This window comes from Heterodontus francisci, chromosome 2 (assembly GCF_036365525.1).
Source record: "Heterodontus francisci isolate sHetFra1 chromosome 2, sHetFra1.hap1, whole genome shotgun sequence".
In the NCBI taxonomy this organism is placed as follows: Eukaryota; Metazoa; Chordata; class Chondrichthyes; order Heterodontiformes; family Heterodontidae; genus Heterodontus; species Heterodontus francisci.
This window is the reverse complement of record NC_090372.1, coordinates 202747441-202772907: the sequence shown is the minus strand read 5'-3', so window position 1 is coordinate 202772907 and position 25467 is coordinate 202747441. Positions and strand designations below refer to the sequence as shown.

At 43.8% G+C, this 25467-nt stretch overlaps 1 protein-coding gene across 16 annotated transcripts in view; it reads right to left on the bottom strand.

Moving 5' to 3' along the window:
* Positions 1–25467, bottom strand: part of kmt2ca (lysine (K)-specific methyltransferase 2Ca) — a 460534-nt gene that overhangs the window by 332795 nt on the left and 102272 nt on the right. For all 16 annotated transcript variants that reach the window (XM_068015025.1, XM_068015031.1, XM_068015029.1 and 13 more), the window contains exon 3: positions 7385–7449. In XM_068015025.1, coding sequence (XP_067871126.1) covers positions 7385–7449 — 65 coding nt within the window. The remainder of the gene's footprint in view (positions 1–7384; positions 7450–25467) is intronic.

Here is a 25467-nt window from a genome sequence, read left to right as displayed (position 1 = left end):
AAAAAGAGAGGGGTCATACATTTGGGCAGCATAGTGGCACAGTGGTTAGCACCGCAGCCTCACAGCTCCAGCGATCCGGGTTCGATTCTGGGTACTGCCTGGGGGAGTTTGCAAGTTCTCCCTGTGACCGCGTGGGTTTCCGCCGGGTGCTCCGGTTTCCTCCCACAGCCAAAGACTTGCAGGTTGATAGGTAATTTGGCCATTGTAAATTGCCCCTAGTGTAGGTAGGTGGTAGGGGAATTGAGGGGATGTGGTAGGAATATGGGATTAATGCTGCTGCTCAATCTTCAGTTCGTTAACACCCTATCTGTACTAATGCTTTGTCTTTCAACACACCATTAACATATTGTTTGCCGTTGCTCCATGACCTCTTCGTCAGCTATGTGGCCTTGTCCAATCTACACCTTCTCCTTTGTTATACAAAGAACAAAGATAATTACAGCACAGGAACAGGCCCTTCGGCCCTCCAAGCCTGCGCCGATCCAGATCCTCTCTCTAAACATGTCGCCTATTTTCTAAGGTTCTGTATCTCTTTTCTTCCTGCCCATTCATGTATCTGTCTAGATACATCTTAAAAGACTCCATCGTGCCCGCATCTACCACCTCCGCTGGCAATGCGTTCCAGGTGCCCACCACCCTCTGCGTAAAGAACTTTCCACGCATATCCCCCCTAAACTTTTCCCCTTTCACTTTGAACTCGTGTCCTCTAGTAATTGAAACCCCCACTCTGGGAAAAAGCCTCTTGCTATCCACCCTGTCTATACCTCTCATGATTTTGTACACCTCAATCAGGTCCCCCCTCAACCTCCGTCTTTCTAATGAAAATAATCATAATCTACTCAACCTCTCTTCATAGCTAGCGCCCTCCATACCAGGCAACATCCTGGTGAACCTCCTCTGCACCCTCTCCAAAGCATCCACATCCTTTTGATAATGTGGCGACCAGAACTGTACGCAGTATTCCAAATGTGGCCGAACCAAAGTCCTATACAACTGTAACATGACCTGCCAACTCTTGTACTCAATGCCCCGTCCGATGAAGGAAAGCATGCCGTATGCCTTCTTGACCACTCTATTTACCTGCGTTGCCACCTTCAGGGAACAGTGGACCTGAACACCCAAATCTCTCTGGACATCAATTTTCCCCAGGACTTTTCCATTTACTGTATAGTTCACTCTTGAATTGGATCTTCCAAAATGCATCACCTCGCATTTGCCCTGATTGAACTCCATCTGCCATTTCTCTGCCCAACTCTCCAATCTATCTATCTATCTCTTGCCCCACCCCCGGCTCACTTGCTTATCACCTTTCACATTTCTAATATTTGCTAGATCCGAAGAAGGGTCACTGACCCGAAACATTAACTCTGCTTCTCTTTCCACAGATGCTGCCAGACCTGCTGAGTGGTTCCAGCATTTCTTGTTTTTATTTCAGATTTTCAGCATCCGCAGTATTTTGCTTTTATTATGGGATTAATGTAGGATTAGTATAAATGGGTGGTTGATGGTTGGCACAGACTCGGTGGGCCGAAGGGCCTGTTTCAGTGCTGTATCTCTGAATAAAAAAAACATTTTGGTAGGAACAATAAGGAGAGACAATACCATCTAAATAGTACAATTTTAAAGGGTGTGCAAAAGAGAAACCTGAAGATGTTTGTGCACAAATCTTTGAAGGTGGCAGGACAGGTTAACAAAGGTGTTAATAGAGCATATGGAACCCTGGGCTTTATAACTGGAGATACAGCACGAAAGTCTGGAGGTTAAACCTATATAAAAACACTAATTTGGATCCAGCTGGTGTATTGCGTCCAATTCTGCACACTCCACTTTGGGAAGGATATGAAGAGTTTGGAGAGGTTACAGAAGAGATTCACTCGAATGGTGATGGGGATAAAGGGCTACAGTTACACCAGACAAAAAGAATCAGAAATAAGCGGGGAACCAAGGGTCTACAGGAGTGAGGAACTTTAATTATTAGTAAAGAAAAAGCACTGGAAAAATTAATGGAACTGAAAGCTGACAAATCTCTGGATCCGATGGTCTACAGCCGAGGGTTCTAAAGGAGGTGGCTGAAGAGATAATGGATGTATTGATTGTGATCTTCCAAAATTCCCTAGGTTATGCAACGGTCCCAGTGGATCAGAAGGTAGAAAATATATCTCCGATATTAAAGAAAGGAGGGAGAGTAAACAGGGAATTACAAGCCAGTTAGCCTAGCATTGTCAGAAAAATGCAGAATCTATTATTAAGGAAGTTGTAACAAAGCACTTAGAAAATCATTAGACAGAGTCAACATGATTTTATTAAAGGGAAATCATGTTTGACAAATCCAAGAGCTTTGAGGATGTAACTAGTAGGGTAGATAAAAGAAAAGCAGTGGATGTACTAAATTTGGATTTTGAAAAGGCATTCCATAAAGGTGCCGCACGAAACTGTTAAAAGATAAGGGATCATCGGGTTGGGGTAATATATTTGCATGGATACCAGATTGGTTAAAGGACAGAAAACAGTAGAAATAAGTTGGCACGCTGCGAGTAGTGAGGTGCCACAAGGATCAGTGTTAGGCTCAGTTTTTTTTAATTATTTGTTCACAGGACATGAGCATCACTGACAAAGCCAGCATTATTGCCCATCCCCAATTGCCCTTGAGAGGATGGTGCTGAGCCACCTTCTTGAACCTCTGCAGTCCATGTGGTGTAGGGACACCCACAGTGCTGTTAGGAAGGTTTTGACCCAGTGACAGTGAAGGAACAGCAACATATTTCCAAGTCAGGATGGTGTGAGACTTGGAGGGAAACTTACAGATGGTGGTGGTTCTATGCGTCTGCTGCCCTTGTACGTCTAGGTGGTAGAGGTCACGGGTTTGAAAGGTGCTGTCGAAGGAGCCTTGGTGAGTTGCCACAATGCAACTTGTAGATGGTACACACTGCTGCCACTGCGCATCGGTGGTAGAAGGAGTGTTGTTTAAGGTGGCGGATGGGGTGCCAATCAAGCAGGCAGCTTTGTCCTGGATGGTATTGAGCTTCTGGAGCGTTGTTGGAGCTGCGACCATCCAGGCAGGTGGAGAATATTCCATCACACTCCTGACTTGTGCCTTGTAGATGGTGGACAGGCATTGGGGAGTCAGGAGGTGAGTTACTCGCCACAGGATTCCTAGCCTCTGACCTACTCTTGTAGCCACGGTATTTATATGGCTACTCCAGTTCCATTTCTGGTCAATGGTAGCCCCCAGGATGTTAATGGAAGGGGATTCAAAACTAGTAATGTCGTTAAACGTCAAGGGGAGATGATTAGATTCTCTTAGTGGAGATGGTCATTGCCTGGCACTTAAGCAGCAAGTAATATTCACACCACGTATCAGCCCAAACTGAATGTTGTCCAGGTCTTGCTGCATATGGACACAGACTGCTTCAGTATCTGAGGAGTTGCAAATGGTACTGAACAGTGTGCAATCAGCAAATATCCCCACTTCTGACCTTATGATGGAGGGAAGGTCATTGATGAAGCAGTTGAAGATGGTTGGGCCTGAGACACTACTCTGAGCAACTCCTGCAACAATGTCCTCGGGCTTGGACGATTAGCCTCCAACAACCACAACCATCTCCCTTTGTGTTAGGTATGACACCAACCAATGGAGAGTCTTCCCCGATTCCCATAGTCTTCAATTTTGCTAGGACTCCTTGATGCCATACTCAGTCAAATACTGCCTTGATGGCCGGCACAGATACAATGGGCCAAAGGGCCTGTTTCTGTGCTGTATGCCTCTATGACCTCACTTCTGCAATTCAGCTCTTTTTGTCAGTGTTTGGACCAAGGCTGTCATGAGGTCTGGAGCCAAGTGGCCCTGGCAAAACCCAAACTGAGCATTGGTGAGCAGATTGTTGTAGTGCAAGTGCAGCTTGATAGCACTGTCAATGATACCTTCCATCACTTGGATGATGATCAAGAGTAAACCGATGGGGCGGTAATTGGCCGGATTGTATTTGTCCTGCTTTTTGTGGACAGGACATACCTTGGCAATTTTCCACATTGTCAGGTAGATGCCAGTGTTGTAGCTGTACTGGAAGAGCTAGGCTAGGAGCCTGGCTAGCTCTGGAGCACCAAGTCTTCAGTACTACAGCCAGGATGTTGTCAGGGCCCATAGCCTTTGCTGTATGCAGTGCCTCCAGCCATGTCTTGATATCACGTGGAGTCAATCGAATTGACTGAAGACCAGCATCTATGACACTGGGAACCTCAGGAGGCCGCCGAGATGGATCATCCACTTGGCACTTCTGGCTGAAGATAGTTGATGGTTGCAAATGCTTCAGCCTTGCCTTTTGCACCGACATGCTGGACTTCCTCTTTATTGAGGATGGGGATGTTTGTGCAGCCTCCTCCTCCGGTTAGTTAATTGTCTACCACCAGCTATGACTGGATGTGGCAGGACTGCAGAGCTTTAATCTGATCCATTGCTTGTGGGAAATCCTTGTTACCATTTCTGTTGTGTGTTTAACTTCTCCAACCACCTTCTTGGTTACCTCCCAAGCTTCATACTACAGAAACTCCAGCTTATCAAAAACTGTGCAGCCAAGATACACTCCCTTCTCTGTCAACCTCTACTGGATCCTTATACATTTCATAAAGATATTCAGTTCATTAACAAATTCCTCCACAGCCATGCCTCGTCATCCTATCTTTGCTTCAGCACAGTAGTAAGCACCCTCAAAGTAATGTACCAGCCTGCTCCAGGAAAGCCCCATCTCGAGCCCAAGGTTTCAGTCCAAGACCAGAACCTGTCGGCAGCAGATAAGTTCACCTTTCTCAGCAGCACAATCTCTCAAGCTGTCTATATCGATGATGAGACACATGCAACTGCCTTTGGCAGACTTCGATCATCAGTCTGGGAATGAAGAGGAGTAAGTCTGCCTACCAAGCTGAAAGTCTACAGAGCAATAGTCCTGCCCACTCTGCTCTACACATGCGAGATTTGGACCATCATGCCAAGAAGCTCACCCACTTACACTTGAGCTGCCTTCGGAAGCCTCAGATGTCAGGACAAAATACCAAACACTGAGATGCTCACCCGAGCTAGCATGCCAAGTATCCACACCACACTGAGGCAGTCACAACTGAGTTGGGCGAGTCATGTAGCCAGAATACCAGATTGTCACTTACCAAAGCGAATCTACTATGGAGAGCTCGAGTCTGGGGTGCACTCTCATGGCACTCAAAGGAAATGCCATAAGTACACTCTGGAAGCTTCACTTAGGAGTCCTGGAGAAGCTTGCCCAGGATCGCTTCAGCAACAAATACAAAAAAGGTACGGCCTCCTTCAAAAGCAAGCACTTATCAGACGCAAGGAGAAAATGCATAGAGAGGAAATCCCAAGGCAGCATCTCGTCCAAAACTCAATCGTCTGCAGTATCCTGCCCTATTTGCAGCAGAACCTTCCGGACATAGATCAGCCATAGCAATCACCTACATACACACTGGAACCCCACCAAACACCCCAAATGATGGACATAGTCATCTTCATCTCAAAGGATGAACAACATGCATCCTCTCCTCTGAGTCAGAGGATTGTTGAGACTCCACTCCATTTGTGTTAATATGCCATTGTAGCACTGTCAAGATCCAGCTCGACCAGAGGTGGTGTCTTTCGGATGAGATATTAACTCGAGGCTCCATCTGCCCTCTGAGGGAAAAATGTGAAAGATCCAATCCCACTATTCAAAAAGGAGCTAGGAGTTCTCCTATTATCCTGGCTAACATTATGATCACTTACCTCATTGCTGTTGAAGGGACGTTTTGGTAGGCAAACTGCCTGCCACATCTGCTTACATTAGAACAGTGACGACAATTCAAAAGTACTTCATTAGCCGTAAAGTGTTTTGAGATGCTGAGGATGTGAAAGAGGCGGTATAATACGTCCTTTCCCTTTCTTGCTTATAACCACGTCCAGCCCTATATTTCAAAATGCCCCTTTTTGTTTCTTGACTGAAGTAGTTTTGGACAACTTATTTCTGCCGCACCTTAAGGACTGACTTCCCCCTTTGCAATTCTGAAATTTTGCAGTGAAAGCTTATGACCAGGCTATGTATATTAGATCTAAGGTTCTAAACAGGATGTTTTAGCTAAATTATTTGACTAACAAGCTTCCTATCTCATTCTGTGATAGGAATGAAGCTTTTGTGCACTTACTGTTGTAAATAGCTCCTTTTTTGATTTGCATACTTCAGAAAATCTGGCTACTCCATTGATGTTTTATTTTATGGTTCATCTATCCCAAATTTCGGAAATAAAAACCATACGTTCCCAGATTAGTGGCATCACAATTGCCCAGTGATCATAACGTGTTTCAGTGCTGTATCTCTAAACTAAAAAACTAAACATATGAGGTAACATAACTTACAGCATAAAAAAGGAAACACATCTGAATGCCCTCTCCATGCCACCCCGCCTCAAGAAACAAACACCTATACAAATGTGACTAGTGTAACTCTGATTATGTCCTGAATAAATCACAATATTTTTTTTTTTACTTGCAAGGCCAACAGTAATCCCCCTGGGGAGTAGGTCCTCTATGAGCTATACATTTACTCACACTTGCAAATGTAATTTTACAGAAACAATTTGGGAAGCATTCAACATCTTCCAAGTCATTAAGAGAAATCTCTGGCTGCAGTGCCCTTCTATAGAAGTTGTTTGCCCATCTCTTCTTGTCGAGGTGGTGGGCATCTTCCTTGAACTACTGCAGTCCGGGTGGTGACAGTGCTCCCACAATGGTGTTGGTTACAAAACTCCAGGATTTTAACCCAACGTTGATAAAGGAACAGTAGTATAGGTCCTTTGGTTGGAGAGCCGGTGGCATATAATTTAAAACACTTGGCAGAGGACTGTATCTTTTCTTCAAATAATTTTCCAAGTTTTGCATAAAAGTTGCATGGGTCTTCACCTCAATCAGTCTCTGTGGCAAAACTTTTCATATTCCAACAAAATAAATAAAAATCTGCTAATTCTCTTCGCTCTCAGTGATCATTTTGAATTGATGACTTGTCATCCCAAAGAAATAGTCTTTTCTTATTCAGTCTATCAGAACACTTAATATTTAAAAACCTCTAATCAATCTCCTCTTAGCGTTCCCCGGTCCAATTAGTCCCGCATCTCAAGTATGCATCAGGTTGGACAAGGACAGTAAAAACAGTATTATATAGCTTAAAGCATTTGGCCAAGGACGGCACTGGAAAGGAAAATACTTTAAATGAGCTAGAGTTCTTTCAACAGCGAAATTAATATTCTCCAGTTCCACTGCTACCTCCAACTGGCAGCTTCCAAGTACAAGATGCAGCACATTAACAAACAGTTTTTAACATGTAAGGTATAGGAAGAAGTAATTTCTTACCTGTTGCCTCCAACCCATCCATACTGTCGTCATCTTCAATAACCGTCTTCCCCCTGCTCCGAGACCTGAGATCATAAGGAGGTCAGATTATTTGTCTATGAAGTAGAATAGATCCATCTTGCAGAAAAGTAGTTATTTCATCATCTGTACATTCATTTCTAGAACAATATACCGAGATCATTTACATTTGGCTTGCTGACACTCATTGGAGTTTTCAACCACATTGAACTGCATTAAGGAATAAGGGAAATTTACTGTGAAATAAATTTTCTCACTTCATAGTTTTAACTTTTTAGGTATAAGGTAAAACTATTCAATGCTTTACAAAATATTATGTGCATGCATACTGAGAACTACGAATTTATTTTCCCAGCTTCACCACTCAACATGAGGTCTTAGGTCTGTCTTTTGCCCTCCTCTCAGAATAGCACCAAACATTCCTTGATTGAATGGTACGCATGAGTGAACTGCTCGCTAATGTTCCTCTATAACTTGCCATAAAGAGTAGCCCAACAGACTTTTTCTTTCTGCTGTATCATAAAGTGGCTTCAGCTTGCCTCTCCTAACTATTAACAATGGGAATGCACAATTTTGGTATTTGTGCATCTCCAATGAGCAACTACAGCTGTAGTTTTACTGTTTAGAAGAATTCTACAGTAAATGGCTAAACATTAACAGAAACTCTCACCTTGCAGACCTGTAGCAATCCTGAACAAAATTTGATATAACTGGATGCCTATTATATTTGAATGATAGCCAATACAGACATTCTCAGCTTGCACTGCAACCTGTGTGTTAAATCACCATGGCCTTCTCTCCTGAAGGTCTGACACAAATGCTGCATAATTCCTATTTAATGTTCTATGGCAACATAATGATTAATGCAAATCTCTAATTTTGGGCTCAGATACTTGTAGTAATACACAAGCATAAATCTCTATTAAAGGCAGTCATCACCTAATATTCCCATAATCTTTCCTATTCGACTCACCTTCTATTCAAGTCTTTTGTGCTGTTTGAAAATTGCAAGACTTTTTTTTTTCAATGGAAGACAGCAGATGCATTTCACACAGCAGCCATTTGTTCTGCAGTCAGCATACAGTATGTACTGTACTTGTCTGGAACCAATTATCATTGTGTAACCCAGAAAACAGGAAACTTTTATGTGCCAAGTGAACTAACATTATGGTAGGATGCTTTGTTGTGATGATAAACATCACTGTTGCTTTGGCAATTTAAATATATTTAATGAAAAAAAAAGTGCACTTGGTATATTCAGTCACATGAACAATGTAATATGCTCTTTCAATATCTGGGCTTCAGTACAAAAAATATATTTTCTTCTTTGAAACAGAAATGTGTTTTAAACAAATATCTAGACAATGGTTTCAGCATATGTTGAGTACGGCAGGCCATCTGTTGCAGACTACACCTACGACGACGGATTCAGGTGCCTGCTGTAGAAAAACAAGGACTTGTGCGACTCCTCAAATTCTCAGCCGATAAATAGCTGCACTGACTGTCAACTATTCTTAAAAGAAAATATTAAGACATCACATACCCTAGTTGCTTTTTCAGTGTTTGTTGCCATCAAGCAGCTGAATAAATAATATCCCCTATTACTTTGAGGAAATTGTCTGATTACTCCTTCAAGTTCCAGTGGGCTTTTCAATACCCAGACTCTTTGCAGTACCTCATGAATCGCAAGGCTTATGACTGGAAGATTCAACTATCCTCCATTTTTGAACTCAGTAAACTTATTGCCCCGGTCCTTATAATTAGAATTTCTTATCTCCTATCAACTTCGGATTCTTTTCTCCTTCCAACTTTCCCTATGTCATTCCAAGTTCCCCTACTGAGTCGTCTCAAGTTCACAGTTCATCTAACTGGGAAAGTACTTGAAAGTCCTTGAGAGGAAGTAGTAGAGGAGCCTCAACCCTTGCAATTGTCCCAACAGGTTTAAGGTTCTTTCAGCTTCTATGGATAAGAGCGAGGCTGCAAGGTGGATGAGCAAACTGACCATGGCACCGTGGTAAAAGAAGCCATTCAAGCAGGGGGAGTAAATAGGAATGTAGTGGTAGTAGGGGACAGTATAGTCAGGGGGATAGACAGTTCTCTGCAGCTAAGACAAAGGAACATAGGAGCAGGAGTAGGCCATTCAGCCCATTGAGCCTGCTCTGCCATTCAATGCGATCACAGCTGATCAACCACTTCAATGTTTTCTTCCCACAATATCCCCATACCCCTTTATGTCATTGGTACATCGAAATGTGTCCATCCCTGCTTTAAACATACTCAATGACGGAGCTTCCACAGCCCTCTGGGATAGAGAATTCCAAAGATTCACAACCCTCTGAGTAAAGAAATTTCTCCTCCAGTCCTAAGTGGCTTCCTCCTTATTTTGAAATTGTGTCCTCTGGTTCTAGACTCCCCAACCAGGGGAAATATCTTGCCTGCATCTACCCTGTCTATAGGTTTCAATGAGATCACCTCTCATTCTTCAAAACTCTAGAGAATACAGGCCCAGTTTCCCCAATCTCTCTTCATAGGACAGTCCTGTCATCCCGGGAACAAGTCTGGTGAACCTTTGTTGCACTCCCTCTATAGCATTAATATCCTTCCTAAGGTAAGGGGACCAAAACAGCACACACTACTCCAGGTGCGGTCTAACCAAGGTTCTATACAATTGAAGCAAGACTTCACTACCCCTGTGCTGCACCTGCATGCTAGCTTTCAGTGACTTATTGACGAGGACATCCAGGTCCCTTTGTACATCTACACTTTCTAATCTCTTACCATTTAAGAAATACTCTGCACATCTATTCCTCCTACCAAAATGGATAACCTCATATTTTTCCACATTATATCCCATGTGCCACATTCTTGCCCACTCACAAAGTCTGTCCACATCCCCTTGAAGCCGCTTTGCATCTTCCTCACAACACACATTCCCACTTAGTTTTGAGTCATCTGCGAACCTAGAAATACCACATTTGGACCCCACATACAAATCATTGATATACATTGTGAACAGCTGGGGCTCAAGTGCTGATCCTTGCGGTACCCCACTAGTCACTGCCTACCAATGCGAGAAGGACCCGTTTATTCCTACTCTGTTTTCTGCCTGTTAACCAATCCCTAATCCATGCCAGTATATTACCTCCTATCCCATGTGCTTTAATTTTGCAAACCAACCTCCTGTGGGGAACTTTTTCAAAAGCCTCCAAGTATACTACGTCCACCAACTCCCTTTATCAATTCTGTTAATAACATCCTCAAAATACTCCCAACAGGTGTCAAAAATGATTTCCCATTCATAAATCCATGTTGACTATGCCCAGATTATTAGCCAAATGTCCATTTATCACATCCTTCAGAATAGATACTAGCATTTCCCCTACTACTGATATAAGGCTAACAGGTCTGTAGTTCCCTGTTTTCACTCTCTCTCTCTTCTTAAATAGTGGGGTGACATTTACAAAGAGCAAGAGTCTTGGCTGTGTTGCCTGCCCAGTGCCAGGGTTAGGGACATCTGCTCAGGGCTGGAGTGGGAGGGGGAGGATCCAGTTATCGTGGTGATGTGGGAACCAAAGACATAGATAGGACTAGGAAGAGGTTCTGCAGAGACAGTATGAGTAGCTTGAGGCTAAATTAAAAAGTACTTCAAAAGGTAGTAATCTCTGGATTATTACCTGAACCACAAACAAATTGGAGTAGGGTAAATCAGATTAGAGAGTGTTAAATGCATAGCTCAAAAGATTGGTGTAGTAGAAATGAGTTTCAATTCATGGGGCACTGGCACCAGTACTGGGGAAAGTGGGAGCTGTATCACTGGGACAGTCTTCACCTGAACCGTGCTGGGACGAGTGTTCTGGCAAGTTGTATAACTAGGGCGGTAGAGAGGACTTTAAACTAAAGAGTGGGGGTGAGGGATCAAGTGAGAGAATATGTGATAATTTAGAGGGAGAGGAAAAGGCAAGACAGCAAGGTCGGGTTAGGGTTAGGAAATTGATAATCGGAGTGTGGCAAAAATGGAAGATTGGAGGGAATTAAAACTGTTGAGGGAGTGTAGAGAAGTATTAAGCGAAATTAGAAGATAAACGAAGTGAAGGCAAGCATCAAATAGGATCAGAAGTAGAATAATGTTAAAAAGACAAAGTTAAGGGCACTCTATCTGAATGCACGCAGCATTCACAACAATTTAGATGATTTGAAGGCACAAATAAAGGTAAATGGGCATGATTTAATTGCCATTACAGAGACATGGTTAGAGGGTGACCAAAACTGGGAACTGAATATTCAAGGTTCTTCGTCATTTACGAAGGATACGCAAAAAGGAAAAGCAGGTGGGGTAGCACTCTTAATAAGGGATGAGATCAGTACATTAGTGAGAGAGGATCTTCGATCAAAGGATCGAGATGTAGAATCAATTTGGGTGGAGCTAAGAAACAGCAAGGGGCAGCAAACATTGGTGGCAGCTGTTTATAGGCAACCAAACAGTCACGGCAACGTTCAGCACGGTATAAATCGTGGGATTGGTGGGACTGACAAGGGTGAGGGGGGATCTCATAGAAACCTATAAAATTCGAACAGGATTTGACAGGATAGATGCAGGAAGGATGTTCCTGATGGTGGGGGAGTCCAGAACCAGGGGTCATAGTCTAAGGACACGGCGTAAACCTTTCAGGACTGAGGAGAAATTTCTTCACCCAGAGAGTCGTGAGCCTGTGGAATTCGCTACCACAGAAAGCAGTTGAGGCCACAACATTGTATGTTTTCAAGGAGGAGTTAGATATAGCTCTTGGGTTTAAAGGGATCAAAGGGTATGGGGCAAAAGCCGGAACAGGCTACTGAGCTGCATGTAATAAAACCAAGAAATGCTGGAAATACTCAGCAGGTCTGGCCAGCATCTGTGGCGAAAGAAGCAGAGTTAACGTTTCAGGTCAGTGACCCTTCTTCAGAACTGGCAAATATTAGAAATGTAAAAGGTTATAAGCAAGTAAAGCGGAGGTGGGGCAAGAGATAACAAAGGAGAAGGTGTAGACAAACAATAATTTGTTTGCCTTTGCTCCATAGCTCCTCAGCTATTCTGTGACCTTGTCCTATCTACACCTTCTCCTTTGTTACCTCTTGCCCCACCTCTGCTTTACTTGCTTATAACCTTTTACATTTCTAATATTTGCCAGTTCTGAAGAAGGGTCACTGACCTGAAACGTTAACTCTGCTTCTCTCTCTCCACAGATGCTGCCAGACCTGAGTATTTCCAGCATTTCTTGTATTTATTTCAGATTTTCAGCATCCGCAGTATTTTGCTTTTATATTACTGAGTTGGACGATCAGCCATGATCATAATGAATGGCGGAGCAGGCTCGAAGGGCCGAATGGCCTACTCCTGCTCCTACTTTCTATGTTTCTACATAACTTAGAGGTGCTCGGATCAAGGATAATACAGTAATAATGGGAAACTTCAATTTACATTTAGACTGGGTAAACCTAACATCATTAATGCTGGAGGATGAATTCCTGGAGTGTATACGAGATGGGTTTCTGCAGCAGTACTTTGAAGAACCAACAGCGTCCCCTTAACGCTCCTGAAAAAAAACTGGCGCAACATTTTTTCAGTTTGACTGTGAATTCCTCAAAAATATATTTTAACAAAACAAAACCTTCATAACAGGACACAACTTCGAATCCCACCATGGCAGGTGGGGAATTTAAATTCAGTTAATTAAATAAATCTGGAATAAAAAGCTATCAGCAATAGCCAGCATGTATTGCCCATCTCAAGCCAATCAGTGGCTTGCTTGGCCATTTCAGAGAGCAGTTAAGAGGTGGTCACAGCAATGGTGGTAATGAAACTGCCGGCTTGTAATAAACATCCATCTGATTCGCTAATGTCCTTTAGGGAAGGAATCTCCCATTCTTATCTGGTATGGCCTCTATGTAACTGCAGATGCACAACATAGTGGCCACCTCTTAACTGCCCTCTGAAACAGCCAAGCAACCCGTGGCCCCAAGCACAAACATGAAAACAACAGTGGGTAGGCACAGTAGAAACAAACTAAAACAAAACAAACACCAAAAAAAAATGAAAAAAATAAGTGAAAATAAAAAGGGGGGCCCCGTCATGCTCTGAAATTACTGAATTCAATGTTCAGTCCGGCAGGCTGTCGTGTGCCTAATTGGTAAATGAGGTGCTGTTCCTCGAGCTTGCGTTGATGTTCACTGGAACACTGCAGAGCGGGGGTGGGGTGTTGAAATGACAAGCAACTGGAAGCTCAAGGTCATGCTTTCGGACTGAGCAGAGTTGTTGCGCAAAGCGGTCATCCAGTCTGCGTTTGGTCTCCCCAATGTAGAGGAGACCACATTGTGAGCAGTGAATACAGTCTACTAAATTGAAAGTACAAGTAAATAGCTGCTTCACCTAAAATGACTGTTTGGGGCCTTGGATAGCGAGGAGAGTGGAGTTAAATGAGCAGGTATTACACCTTCTGCAAGGGAAGGTGCTATGGGAAGGGGACGAGGTGGTGGGAGTAATGGAAGAGTGGACCAGGCTGTCGCGGAGGGAACGATCCCTTCGGAATGCTGACAGGGGAGGGGAGGGGAAGATGTGTTTGGTAGTGGCATCACGCTGGAGGTAGCGGAAATGGCAGAGGATGATTCTTTGGATCTGGAGGCCGGTGGGGTGGAAAGTGAGAAGGGGAACCCTGACGTGGTTCTGGGAGGGAGGGGAAGGGGTGAGGGTAGAGGTGCGGGAAATAGGCCGGACATGGTTGAGGTTGAGAATAAAGGAAGACATATCAAAAGTGCTGTCATGGAAGGTAGCATCATCAGAGCAGATGCGTAAGAGTCGGAGAAACTGGGAGAATGGAACGGAGTCCTTGAAGGAGGCAGGGTGTGAAGTGTAGTCGAGGTGGCCGTGGGAGTCAGTAGGCTTATAATGATTAGTAGACAGCCTATCCCCAGAGATGGAGACTGAGAAGTCGAGGAAGGGAAGGGAGGTGTCGGAGATGGACCATGTAAAAGGTGAGAGAAGGGTGGAAATTGAAAACAAAGTTGATAAAGTTTTCCAGTTCCAGGCGGGTGCAGGAAAGGGCACCGATTCAGTCATCAATGCACCTGAAACACAGTTGGGGGAGAGGGCCTGAGTAGGACTGGAACAAGGAATGTTCGACATATCCCACAAAAAGATGGGCATAACTAGGACCCATGAGGGTCCCCATAGCAACACCTTTTACTTGAAGGAAGTGAGTGGAGTTGAAGGAGAAGTTCAATGTGAGAACAAGTTCAGCCAGGCAGAGGAGGATGGTGGTGGACAGGGACTGGTTAGGCCTCTGTTAAAAGGAAGCAGAGAGCCGTCAAACCATCCTGGTGGGGGATGGAGGTGTAGAGAGATTGGACCTCCATAGTGAAGAGGCGACAGTTGGGTCCAGGAAACTGGAAATTGTCAAAATGACGTAGGTTGTCAGAATGACGTAGGTAGGAAGAGACTGGACCAGGGGAGAAAAGATAGAGTCAAGATAGGAAGAAATAACTTCAGTGGTGCAGGAACAGGCTGAAGCAATGGGTCTGCCGGGACAGTCCTGTTTGTTGATTTTGGGAAGGAGGTAGAAGCGGGCTGACGGGATTGCAGGACTATTATGTTCGAAGCTGTAGAGGGAAGATCTCCAGAGGAGATGAGGTCAGTGACAGTCCTGCGGACAGTCGCTTGATGTTTGGTGGTGGGGTCATGGTCCGGGGGAGGTAGGAAGAAGTGTCCGAGAGTTGGCACTGAGCCTCTGCAAGGTAGAGGTCAGTACGCCAGACAACAGCACCACCCATGTCTGCAGGTTTGATGACAATGTTAAGGTTAGACCTGAGAGAACGGAGTGTAACAAGTTCAGAGGGGGACAGGTTAGAGTGAGTGAGTGGGGCAGAGAAATTGCAATGGCCGAAATCTCGCCGACAGTTTTCAATGAAAAGATCAACAGTGGTTAACAGGCCAGAGGGAGGGGTCCAGGTAGAGGGAGAATGTTGGAGGCGGGTGAATGGGTCAGACACAGTCACCATCATATGCACCAACTCTGTATGCCGGAATCTCAGATAAAGGGCATTTCTATGACTCCATATGTGACATTCTGAGGAACATCCCAAATGCAGAGGGGCTTTTTATCCCAAATGACTTCAACACATATGTTGGGGCAGACAGTGATGTATGACCAATGTGCCTCAGTCATCATGGGGCAGGCAGGATTGATGCTAACAGACAAGCCTCCTTGAGCTTTGTGGCCTGAATGAACTCTGCATCACCAACAGCTTCTTCCAGGGCAGACATCGTCACAATGTATCATGACATCACCCAAGGTCTGGACATGAGCACCAACTAGACCTAGTCATCACAAGGAGGTGCGATCTACCCTGTGTTCGTCACACCTGCACCTACGACAGCGCAGACTGCGACGCTGGCCATTCTCTTATCAGCAGCAGAGTGAAGGTGCACCCCCGAAAGTTCCACAGCTCCAAATGCGACGGTCCGCCAAGTATCAACATCACTTGCACAAGAAATTGTGTCAAATACCAGCACTTTGTACTGTTGCCAGAATGCTTGTTACCCACCAAAGCCTTAACGGGAAGCACCATTGCTGGCATTGATGAAGCTTGAAAGTCACTAAGCTCAATCATCTATGAAGCAGCAAAATCATTTGGTAATGGCGGAACCTGCAACAAGGCCTGGTTTGAGGCCTACTCAGCTGAGATGATATGTCATGGATGCAAAAATCAAAGCCTACACGATGCACAACATAAACCCAACAACTAAGACACTGCACGACCTGAAAGTAGCCAAGACAGCCATGCAAAAGACAGGGAGACACTGTACAAAGAAACAACTCATCAACTCATATCAAGAGATCCAAACTGCATGTGACAAAGGAAATCTACGAGCTATGCACGAAGGGATCAAGAGGGCATTTGGTCCTGCCATCACCAAAGTTACTCTCCTGAAGTTGGTAGATGAAGTGCTCACCGACAGAAGTAACAGATGTCCCACTAGGCTGAACACTACTGTGAGCGGTACTTCTGAGAGTCGGACATCTCCCAGTCTGCACTTGATGCTCTACCGCAACTCCCTGTTATGGATGAGTTAGAAGCACCCTCACCACTGGAGCCGAGAAGGGCATATTGCCTACTGAACAGACGGGCACCCAGCAAGGACGGAATCCCAGCTGAACTGCTCAAGCACAGAAAGTCCCATCTATTGCCACACCTTTATGACCTTCTCCTTCTCTGCTGGAAAGTAGGTTCTGTTCCACAGGAGATGCGTGATGCCAAAATCATCACACTATACCAAAACAAAGGCAACAGAGGAGACTGCAACAGCTACAGAGGCATCTCACTCCTTAGCGTCACGGGGAAGGCCTTTGCTAGGGTCATACTTAAAAGTCTCCATTTACTTGCAGACTGAGTGTACCCGGAAGCCCAGTGTGGTTTCCGTGCCGGCAGATTAACTGTGGACATGATCTTCTCCATACGCCAGCTACGAGAGAAGTGTAGGGAACAGAGTATACCCCTTTACCTTACTTTCCATAGATCTCATTAAGGTACTTGGTATTAACACCGTCTGCAAAGCAGGCCTGTACAAGACTTTGGGGGAAATTGACTGTCCACCGCAACTCCTCAGTCTCTCACTCCTTCTACGACAACATGCACTGCACAATTTGATGGCTTCACTTCTGACAGTTTCGGAATGAAACAGGATTGTGTCCTAGCCCCACTCTTTTTGGCATCTTCTTCTCCATGCTCCGGATGTTCGCCTTCCCTACACTAGGTCAGATGGCAAGCTCTTCTATCTGTCAAAGCTGAAAGCGAAGACAAAAGTACACCACGTCCTGATCACAGAACACTGATGCTGTGCTAGTCGCTCACATGGAAACTCAGCTACACGACTGTCTCTCCCATGCCTGTAACTAGTTCTCCTTGACTATAATGAGTCAAGAAAACTGTAGTCATGGGACAAGGTGTTGCATCTCCACCATGATCACACTAAATAACTCCCACTGAAAGTGGTTAGCAAATTCTGTTACTTTGGGTCCATGGTGACAGACAGTCTGTCCCTTGATAGAGTTCAATATGCATATAGGGAAAGCAGAAACCACCCTTAGCCAACTCGTGATACACGTATCGAATAACACCAAGCCGACCCTTAGGACCAAGCTGATGGTTTATAAAGACCTGTGTTCTCAGCACCTTGCTGTTTGGCTGTGAAACATGAGCAACATACAGCTACCAGGAAAAGCAACTCAATAATTTCCAACTTTGCTGTCTGCAGCACATTATGGATATATCCTGGCAGGACAAAATCACCAATGTGGCAGCCCTCTCAAAGGAGGATGCATTGGCACTAATCAAACAGAGGCGGCTTCAGTGGATCAGACATGTTCACAGGATGGAAGACAGTCGCACACGAGCTAGCCAGGGCCAGGCAACCAGTGGGGTGCCCAAAGCTCTGCTTCAAGGATGCTTGCATGCATGACATGAAGGCCCTAAATGCTGACTATCGCACTTGGGAGTCACTAGTTGGTCAAAGAGGGAAATGGCGACACATCCAGTGGCTACAGCAACCTGGCAACAGGTGCCAATGCCAACAATTCACAGCATCACTTGGCAGCATTGCGTGCAACACTTGGAATAGAACCTGTCTCCCAAGGATTGGCCATCACAGTGATCAGCAAAGATGTACCAACAGAAGACAGCCCAACTAAATGGATTGTTTGCTGCATACCCATCATCTTTCGTAGATGGAATGATGCCAACTCAACCTGCATGTTGGTCCAGCAATTTTATCCAATCTGTAGGCGAGTGTTTTCCAGGAGACATGCTAAGCTTCTTTACATCCCCTCTCTGTCTAGGTGATCGAATAGTAGGGATCTCTTATGATCCCTACTAGCAACTTGATTATAACTGAAATAAATCTAATGGGCCATTTCCTGGTTCTGACTTATTTTCCATTATAAATACAGGAAACACATGGGCCTTCTTCCATACACTAGAACACATCAAACCTCGGCAAACTTTCAACTGAAGAGCAAGTCGTTCATGCAGCATAGCGCCCTTACCTTTTGGTGAACGCTGTCCAGCAGCCTAATTTTTTTTCTATGTCTATATTTACTTTAACATCAAGCCTATATTTTATTGGAAACCCAACATCACCTTCAGCCAGGCAATGACGATCTCCAACAAGGAGAATCTAAGCATCTCCCCTTGATATTCAACGGCATTACCATTGCTGAATCCCCCACTAACATCCTAGGGGCTATCATTGCTGAGAAACTGAACTGGGCCAGCCATTTAAGTACTAGAAGAGCAGATCAGAGGCTAGGAATTCTGCAGTGAGTAACCCACCTCCTGACTCCCTAATGCCTGTCCACCATTTACAAGGCACATGTAGGGAGTGCGATGGAATATTCCACTGGCCTGGATGAGTGCATCTCCAACAACACTGAAGAAGCTCAACACCATCTAGGACAAAGCAGCTCACTTGATTGGCACCCCATCCACAAACAAACATTCACTCCCCCCACCAGTGACAGCAGTGTGTACCATATACAAGATGCGCTGCAGCAACTCGACACGCATCCTTCTACAACGCCTTCCAAACCCGGGACCTCTTCCACCTAGAAGGACAAGGGCAGCAGACGCAAGGGAACATTACCATCTGCAAGTTCCCCTCCAAGCCACACACCATCCTGTCTTGGAAATATATCGCCATTCCTTCAATGTTCAATAATCCTATACAATTCTCAATGGCCATCTCAATACTAACATAGCTAAAAAAGACCTTGCTACATCAACCACACTTAACCACTAATCTCCAGTCCTTTAGGCTATGCTAGCTTTCTTAGCAGTCAGCGAAGTTCAGTACAGACTTCTGTTGTCCTGAAAACTACTTTTATGGCATTAGTCTTGGGACATGACGAAAGAGACAATTTGGTTTTGTTTAATCATGTTCCATTCTTTTAGCCCTCAGGATGGACATGGCTTCCTCAGTGTATGAATGCTTTTAAATGCATTTTCAAAAAAATCAATATTGCTATTATCTCCACCTAGTCAGACTGCACAATTATATTCAAGCTATCTGCCATTTTTGCCAATTTAACCTCTTATAATCTGGTACAAACATTACATTTCAGCAGGATTGAATTGGTTGATCACGTTAAATACGATAATATTAATGTTGCACAGGTTTCCTTCCATGTGGAAGCCAGTTACTACATCAGGTCAGTACTATAAACTAAGTCGAGTACCCTTAATTTCTTACCCAACAGTCTATTTAATTTCAATACTACAAACACAAGATTATCGTATCGTATAAGATTATTCTGCAAGGCTCCTAATTGCCAAAATGCAGAGACTGGTTACTACAGAGTCTTCAGGACATCCCAAATTCACCACAACCAATGAATTACTTCTGAAGTGTATTCATATTAAAGTTGCACACAAAAAGTTATATAATGATTATGGCCATCCTACATGTTGCAGGAACATCTGCCCCAATATAATACAAAAGTGGCACAGACCTCAAATCCAGACTTACTGCTATTATTTCATGCGCAATCTTTAGGGCCCAAAAACAGTGCACATCGATTCGTGATCATGAGTAAATGCACACAAAATTTCTCCTGTTTTACAGACATTGTACTGGTCAACTTAGTCATGTATCCACTTCCAAATATATTGTTTTTATTATTTTATTCTTGGCAGTTAATTTCAGAGGAACACACAGGTTTGAGCAGCAAATTCTGTGGTGGATGCAATTTAACGAAAGAACCAGAATCTATAGCAAAAACTTTTTTTCTCACCACTCCCCCTAACCCAACCAGTATGGTAGAAAACATCTCTCCTTACTAGAGTCTTCTAACCTTTTCCTTATTATCCTACGCCCAAGCTGTCTGTCTCATCTGAATTAGCAATTCAGAATGCAACTGAACTCAAAACGTAGTAGCAGTCCATCAATCAGCCAATGGGAGTCATAAGGCCTTCAAAAAGGGGATGTCAACAGACTGAACTTGAGTAAGCTGGACTAGCTATCAGCATTCTCTTTGATAATAAAATGGACAATGACAATTTGGTTGATAAATTACCTGTCACAGGACTCAATACAAACTGTAGCAAGCTTTTTTTAAGGTTAATTTTCATAGCTATCCAGAGTACAGTCACCAAGACATGCATTAAACTCCATATTATGCATTCCAAGCAGAAGTAAATGGTAGAACCAATCTGGAATATATGGATGATTTTCAGTAGCAGCAGGATAGAATTGAAATCCTCACACTCCATAAGTGTATTGTTCAGCAATCAGCACGCCGTGTTATTTAGTACTGTCAATATTCTTTTGTGAGCAATAAAACTGATGATTGCAAGATTTAAAACTTCCATCAGGCATCGTGATTCATAAATCTATATGTTTTATCATGCTATGATAGGTGGGGTCCATTCAAAAACATGAAAAGTTTCTCTCATACCTAACCAATATAACTTCAAATCTGCAAACTTATGGCTCAAAACTTCTAACTTATGAAAAATATCGTTGAAACTGAACAATGTGGTTCAGTTAAGACTCACCCCCACATAACCCTCCTTACCAGTAAATATAAGTGCGTTTAAACTTTGTAAAGAAATATCATTCATTTTAATTACACAATACCTTTCGACTGATGACTCATCTGGATATGTGTAAACTGATATGAAATACACGAATAATGATATTGCACAAGTATTCCAGTGACTAAACACTTGACAAATAAAGGCATAAGCCAAGATGTAGTAGGTTCTGACACTCATTGAGTGGCCATAATGAAATTACTCAATATGCTGGCTTAGTATTTCAAGGACATCCACATCACATGAAATAAAAACAGTTGTAGGACTGGAGATGGTTAATACAGTCAAGAGTTGTTTAACCAATAAAACACAGATTGCATGGCCTTGATGATCAATTACTTGTTTTTGAAAAGCGCAGTCTTAAAGTACCTTGAAAAGCAAAACATATGCAAATGGACCAAACAGTACTGTAAAATATCATTTGATACAGCACAGGAAGTATGAAAGAATAAATTCATCATACCTCATGATTGCTTCACATGCACATGACATATCAAATTAATCCAAAAGCAGTTTCTTTTACCACTATCCAAGCAAATTCAAAGCGCTTCCAATGTTGCCTCGTTATTATTACGATGCTGATCTGCATAGTTAGCATCTTCTTTAACGTAATATGTAGAGCTCTTACTATCACAGAATAATACAGCACAGAAAAGGTCTATTTGATTCACTGTCTGTTCTGGCTTTTTGAATAAGCCATCCGATTAGTCCCACTCCCCTGCTCTTACCCCATAGCCCTACAAATTTTTCTGTTCAAGTATCTGTATCAAATTCCCTTTCAGGCAGTGCATTCCGATCCTCATAATTCGCTGCGTTAGAAAAAACACTTGCCTGGTTCTTCAGCCAATGATCTCAAATCTACGACCTGGTTACCAACCCTCTTGCCAGTGAGAAGAGTTTTTCCTTATTTACTCTATCAAACTCCCTATCTAAGCCTGCCAACCTAACATGACAAATGGGGGGGTATCAGAAATATGGCTGGTTATCCAGGTTAAGGAGCTTGGATAGTTGTTAAATTTAACATTGATATCACAGGTAAATTAAGTGAGCTAAGCAAGTGCTGTAAGGGTCCCCCAATTGCAAGTTGTGTTGTGTGACTAAATGTTCAACAATTCTTGGCCAAAATACACAATACATCATAAAATGAAATGAGGATGCAAATCAGTACAACACTCACTTTCCTGTTTAATTCACAGTGCTCCAACATAAGGTGCAATTTATTTTAACAATCTGGTTACGACCATAATCACTGACATATAGGTCGCACTTGTTATTAAAAGAAAACCAGTTTAACTTGAGAATGGAGCCCATTATAATTTTCTTTTACTGCAAGCAAGGGGAAGGAACACTCAAGTGTAGGTCATGACCTATATGTGCACTGCTATAGTATATGTAGACTCCACATATCAATTTCATGAAGTTCACAGTGGGATGTAAATGTCTCAAACAATTGCCTTGATTACATCCAGACTTAACTAAATGCATCTTAAGTGATGTCAGATAGATGCACAGAAAAATTTGACAACGGACCAAAGCAATCTTGATTCCATTCTTCATAGTTCTGTTACGACCCGGTGAGAAAGAGGTCCAGGGTTCCCTCTCAGCCTTCACCTGGTCTGACTGTATTTTTAACACTTTTTTTTTTAAGCTTCCCCTTAGTGAATCTTGGTTCACCGCTTGCCAATTGTAAGGCAAATAAACCAAACAGGTTTTCTTAGGTTTAAAGAAAAAAGGCTGAACTTTACTAAGCTTAAACTCCAAATTCGGTTAATGCCTATGGATAAACGTCGCGCCCATGCTAGCATGCATACGCGATACACATGCAGATAAAGACAGAAAAAGAGAAGAAATAAAGTGGAAAAGTTTGAGGCAATATCTGAAGATAGTTTTGGTTACTGTTCTTTGAGCATGCAGTACAGTCCTTGATTGTAGGTAGGTCTTGCTTTTCGTTAGGGCCCAATATTATTCTTAAACCTTGTTCGATGTAGGAAACATAGAAAATAGGAGCAGAAATGGGGAGGCGGTGGCGTATTGGTATTGTCACTGGACTAGTAACCCAGAGACCGAGGTATTGCTCTGGGGACATGGGTTCGAATCCCATCACAGCAGAAGGTGGAATTTGAATTCAATTAATAAAAAAAAAATGTGGAATTTAAAGCTAATCTAATGATGGCCATAAAACCATTATCGATTGTTGTAAAAACCCATCTGGTTCACTAATGTCCTTCAGGGTAGGAAATCTGCTGTCCTTACCTGGTCTGGGCTACATGCGACTCCAGATCCACAGCAATGTGGTTGACTCTGACATGCCCTCGAAATGGCCTAGCAAGCCACTCAGTTCAAGGGCAATAAATGCTGGCCTGGCCTGCGACGCCCACATCTGATGAAAGAATACATTTTCTTAAAAGTAGGCCATTTGGCCCTTCGAGCCTGCTCCGCCATTCATTATGATCATGGCTGATCATCCAACTCAGTAACCTGTTGCCGCTTTTTCCCCATACCCTTTGATCCCTTTAGATCCAAGAGCGAAATCTAACTCCTTCTTGAAAATATACAATGTTTTGGCCTCAAATGCCTTCTGTGGTAGCAAATTCCACAGGCTCACCACTCTCTGGGTGAAGAAATTTCTCCTCATCTCAGTCCTGAAAGGTTTACCCCGTATCCTTAAACAATGACTCCCGGTTCTGGACTCCCCCACCATCCGGGACATCCTTCCTGCATCTACCCTGTCAAGTCCTGTTAGAATTTTATAGGTTTCTAGGAGATCCCCACTCACTCTTCTGAACTCCAGCAAATATAATGCTAACTGACTCAATCTCTGCTCATAAGACAGTCCCACCATCCCAGGAATAAGTCTGGTAAACCTTCACTGCACTCCCTCAAAGAACATCCTTCCTCAGACACTTCCTCGTATTGTATGGCACTACCACAGTGTTAAATGGGATAGATTTCGAACAGATCTAGCAATGCAAAACTGGGCATTCATGAGGCACTGTGGGCCATCAGCAGCAACAGAATTGTACTCAACCACAATCTGTAACCTCATGGCCCGGCATATCCCCCACTCTACCATTACCATCAAGCCAGGAGACCAAGCCTGGTTCAATGAAGAATGTAGGAGAGCATGCCAGGAGCAGCACCAGGCATACCTCAAAATGAGGTGTCAACCTGGTGAAGCTACAGCACAGGACTATCTGCGTGCCAAACTGCGTAAGCAGCATGCGATAGACAGAGCTAAGCGATCCCATAACCAACGGATCAGATCGAAGCTCCGCAGTCCTGCCACATCCAGTCGTGAATGGTGGCAGACAATTAAACAACTAACTGGAGGAGGTGGCTCTACAAATATCCCCATCCTCAATGGTGGGGGAGCCCAGCACATCAGTGCGAAAGATATGGCTGAAGCATTTGCAACAATCTTCAGCCAGAAGTGCCGAGCTGATGATCCATCTCGGCCTCCTCCTGAAGTCCCCAGCATCACAGATGCCAATTCGATTTACTCCGCATGATATCAAGAAACGACTGAAGGCACTGGACACTGCAAAGGCTATGGGCCCTGACAATATTCCAGCAATAGTACTGAAGACCTGTGCTCCAGGACTTGCCGCGCCCCTAGCCAAGCTGTTCCAGTACAGCTACAACACTGGCATCTACCTGGCAATGTGGAAAATTGCCCAGGTATGTCCTGTACACAAAAAGCAGGACAACTCCAACCCAGCCAATTACCGCCCCATCAGCCTACTCTCAATCATAAGTAAAGTGATGCAAGGTGTCATCAACAGTGCCATCAAGCTGCACTTGCTTAGCAATAACCAGCTCAGTGACGCTCAGTTTGGGTTCCGTCAGGGCCACTCAGCTCCTGATCTCATTACAGCCTTGGTTCAAACATGGACAAAAGAGCTGAACTCAGGAGGTGAGGTGAAAGTGACTGCCCTTGACATCAAGGCAGCATTTGACCGAGTATGGCATCAAGGAGCCCGAGCAAAATTGGAGTCAATGGGAACCAGGGGGAAAACCCTCCACTGGTTGGAGTCATACCTAGCGCAAATGAAGATGGTTGTGGTTGTTGGAGGTCAATCATCTGAACTCTAGGACATCACTGCAGGAGTTCCTCAAGGTAGTGTCCTAGGCCCAACCATCTTCACCTGCTTCATCAATGACCTTCCTACAATCATAAGGTCAGAAGTGGGGATGTTGGCTGATGATTGCACAATGTTCAGCACCATTCCTGACTCCTCAGATACTGAATCAGTCCTGAAGAAATACAGCAAGATTTGGACAATATCCAGGCTTGGGCTGATAAGTGGCAAGTAACATTCGTGCCACTCAAGTGCCAGGCAATGACCATCTCAAACAAGAGAGAATCTAACCATCTCCCCTTGACATTCAACAGCATTACCATCGCTGAATCCCCACTATCAACATCCTAGGGGCTACCATTGACC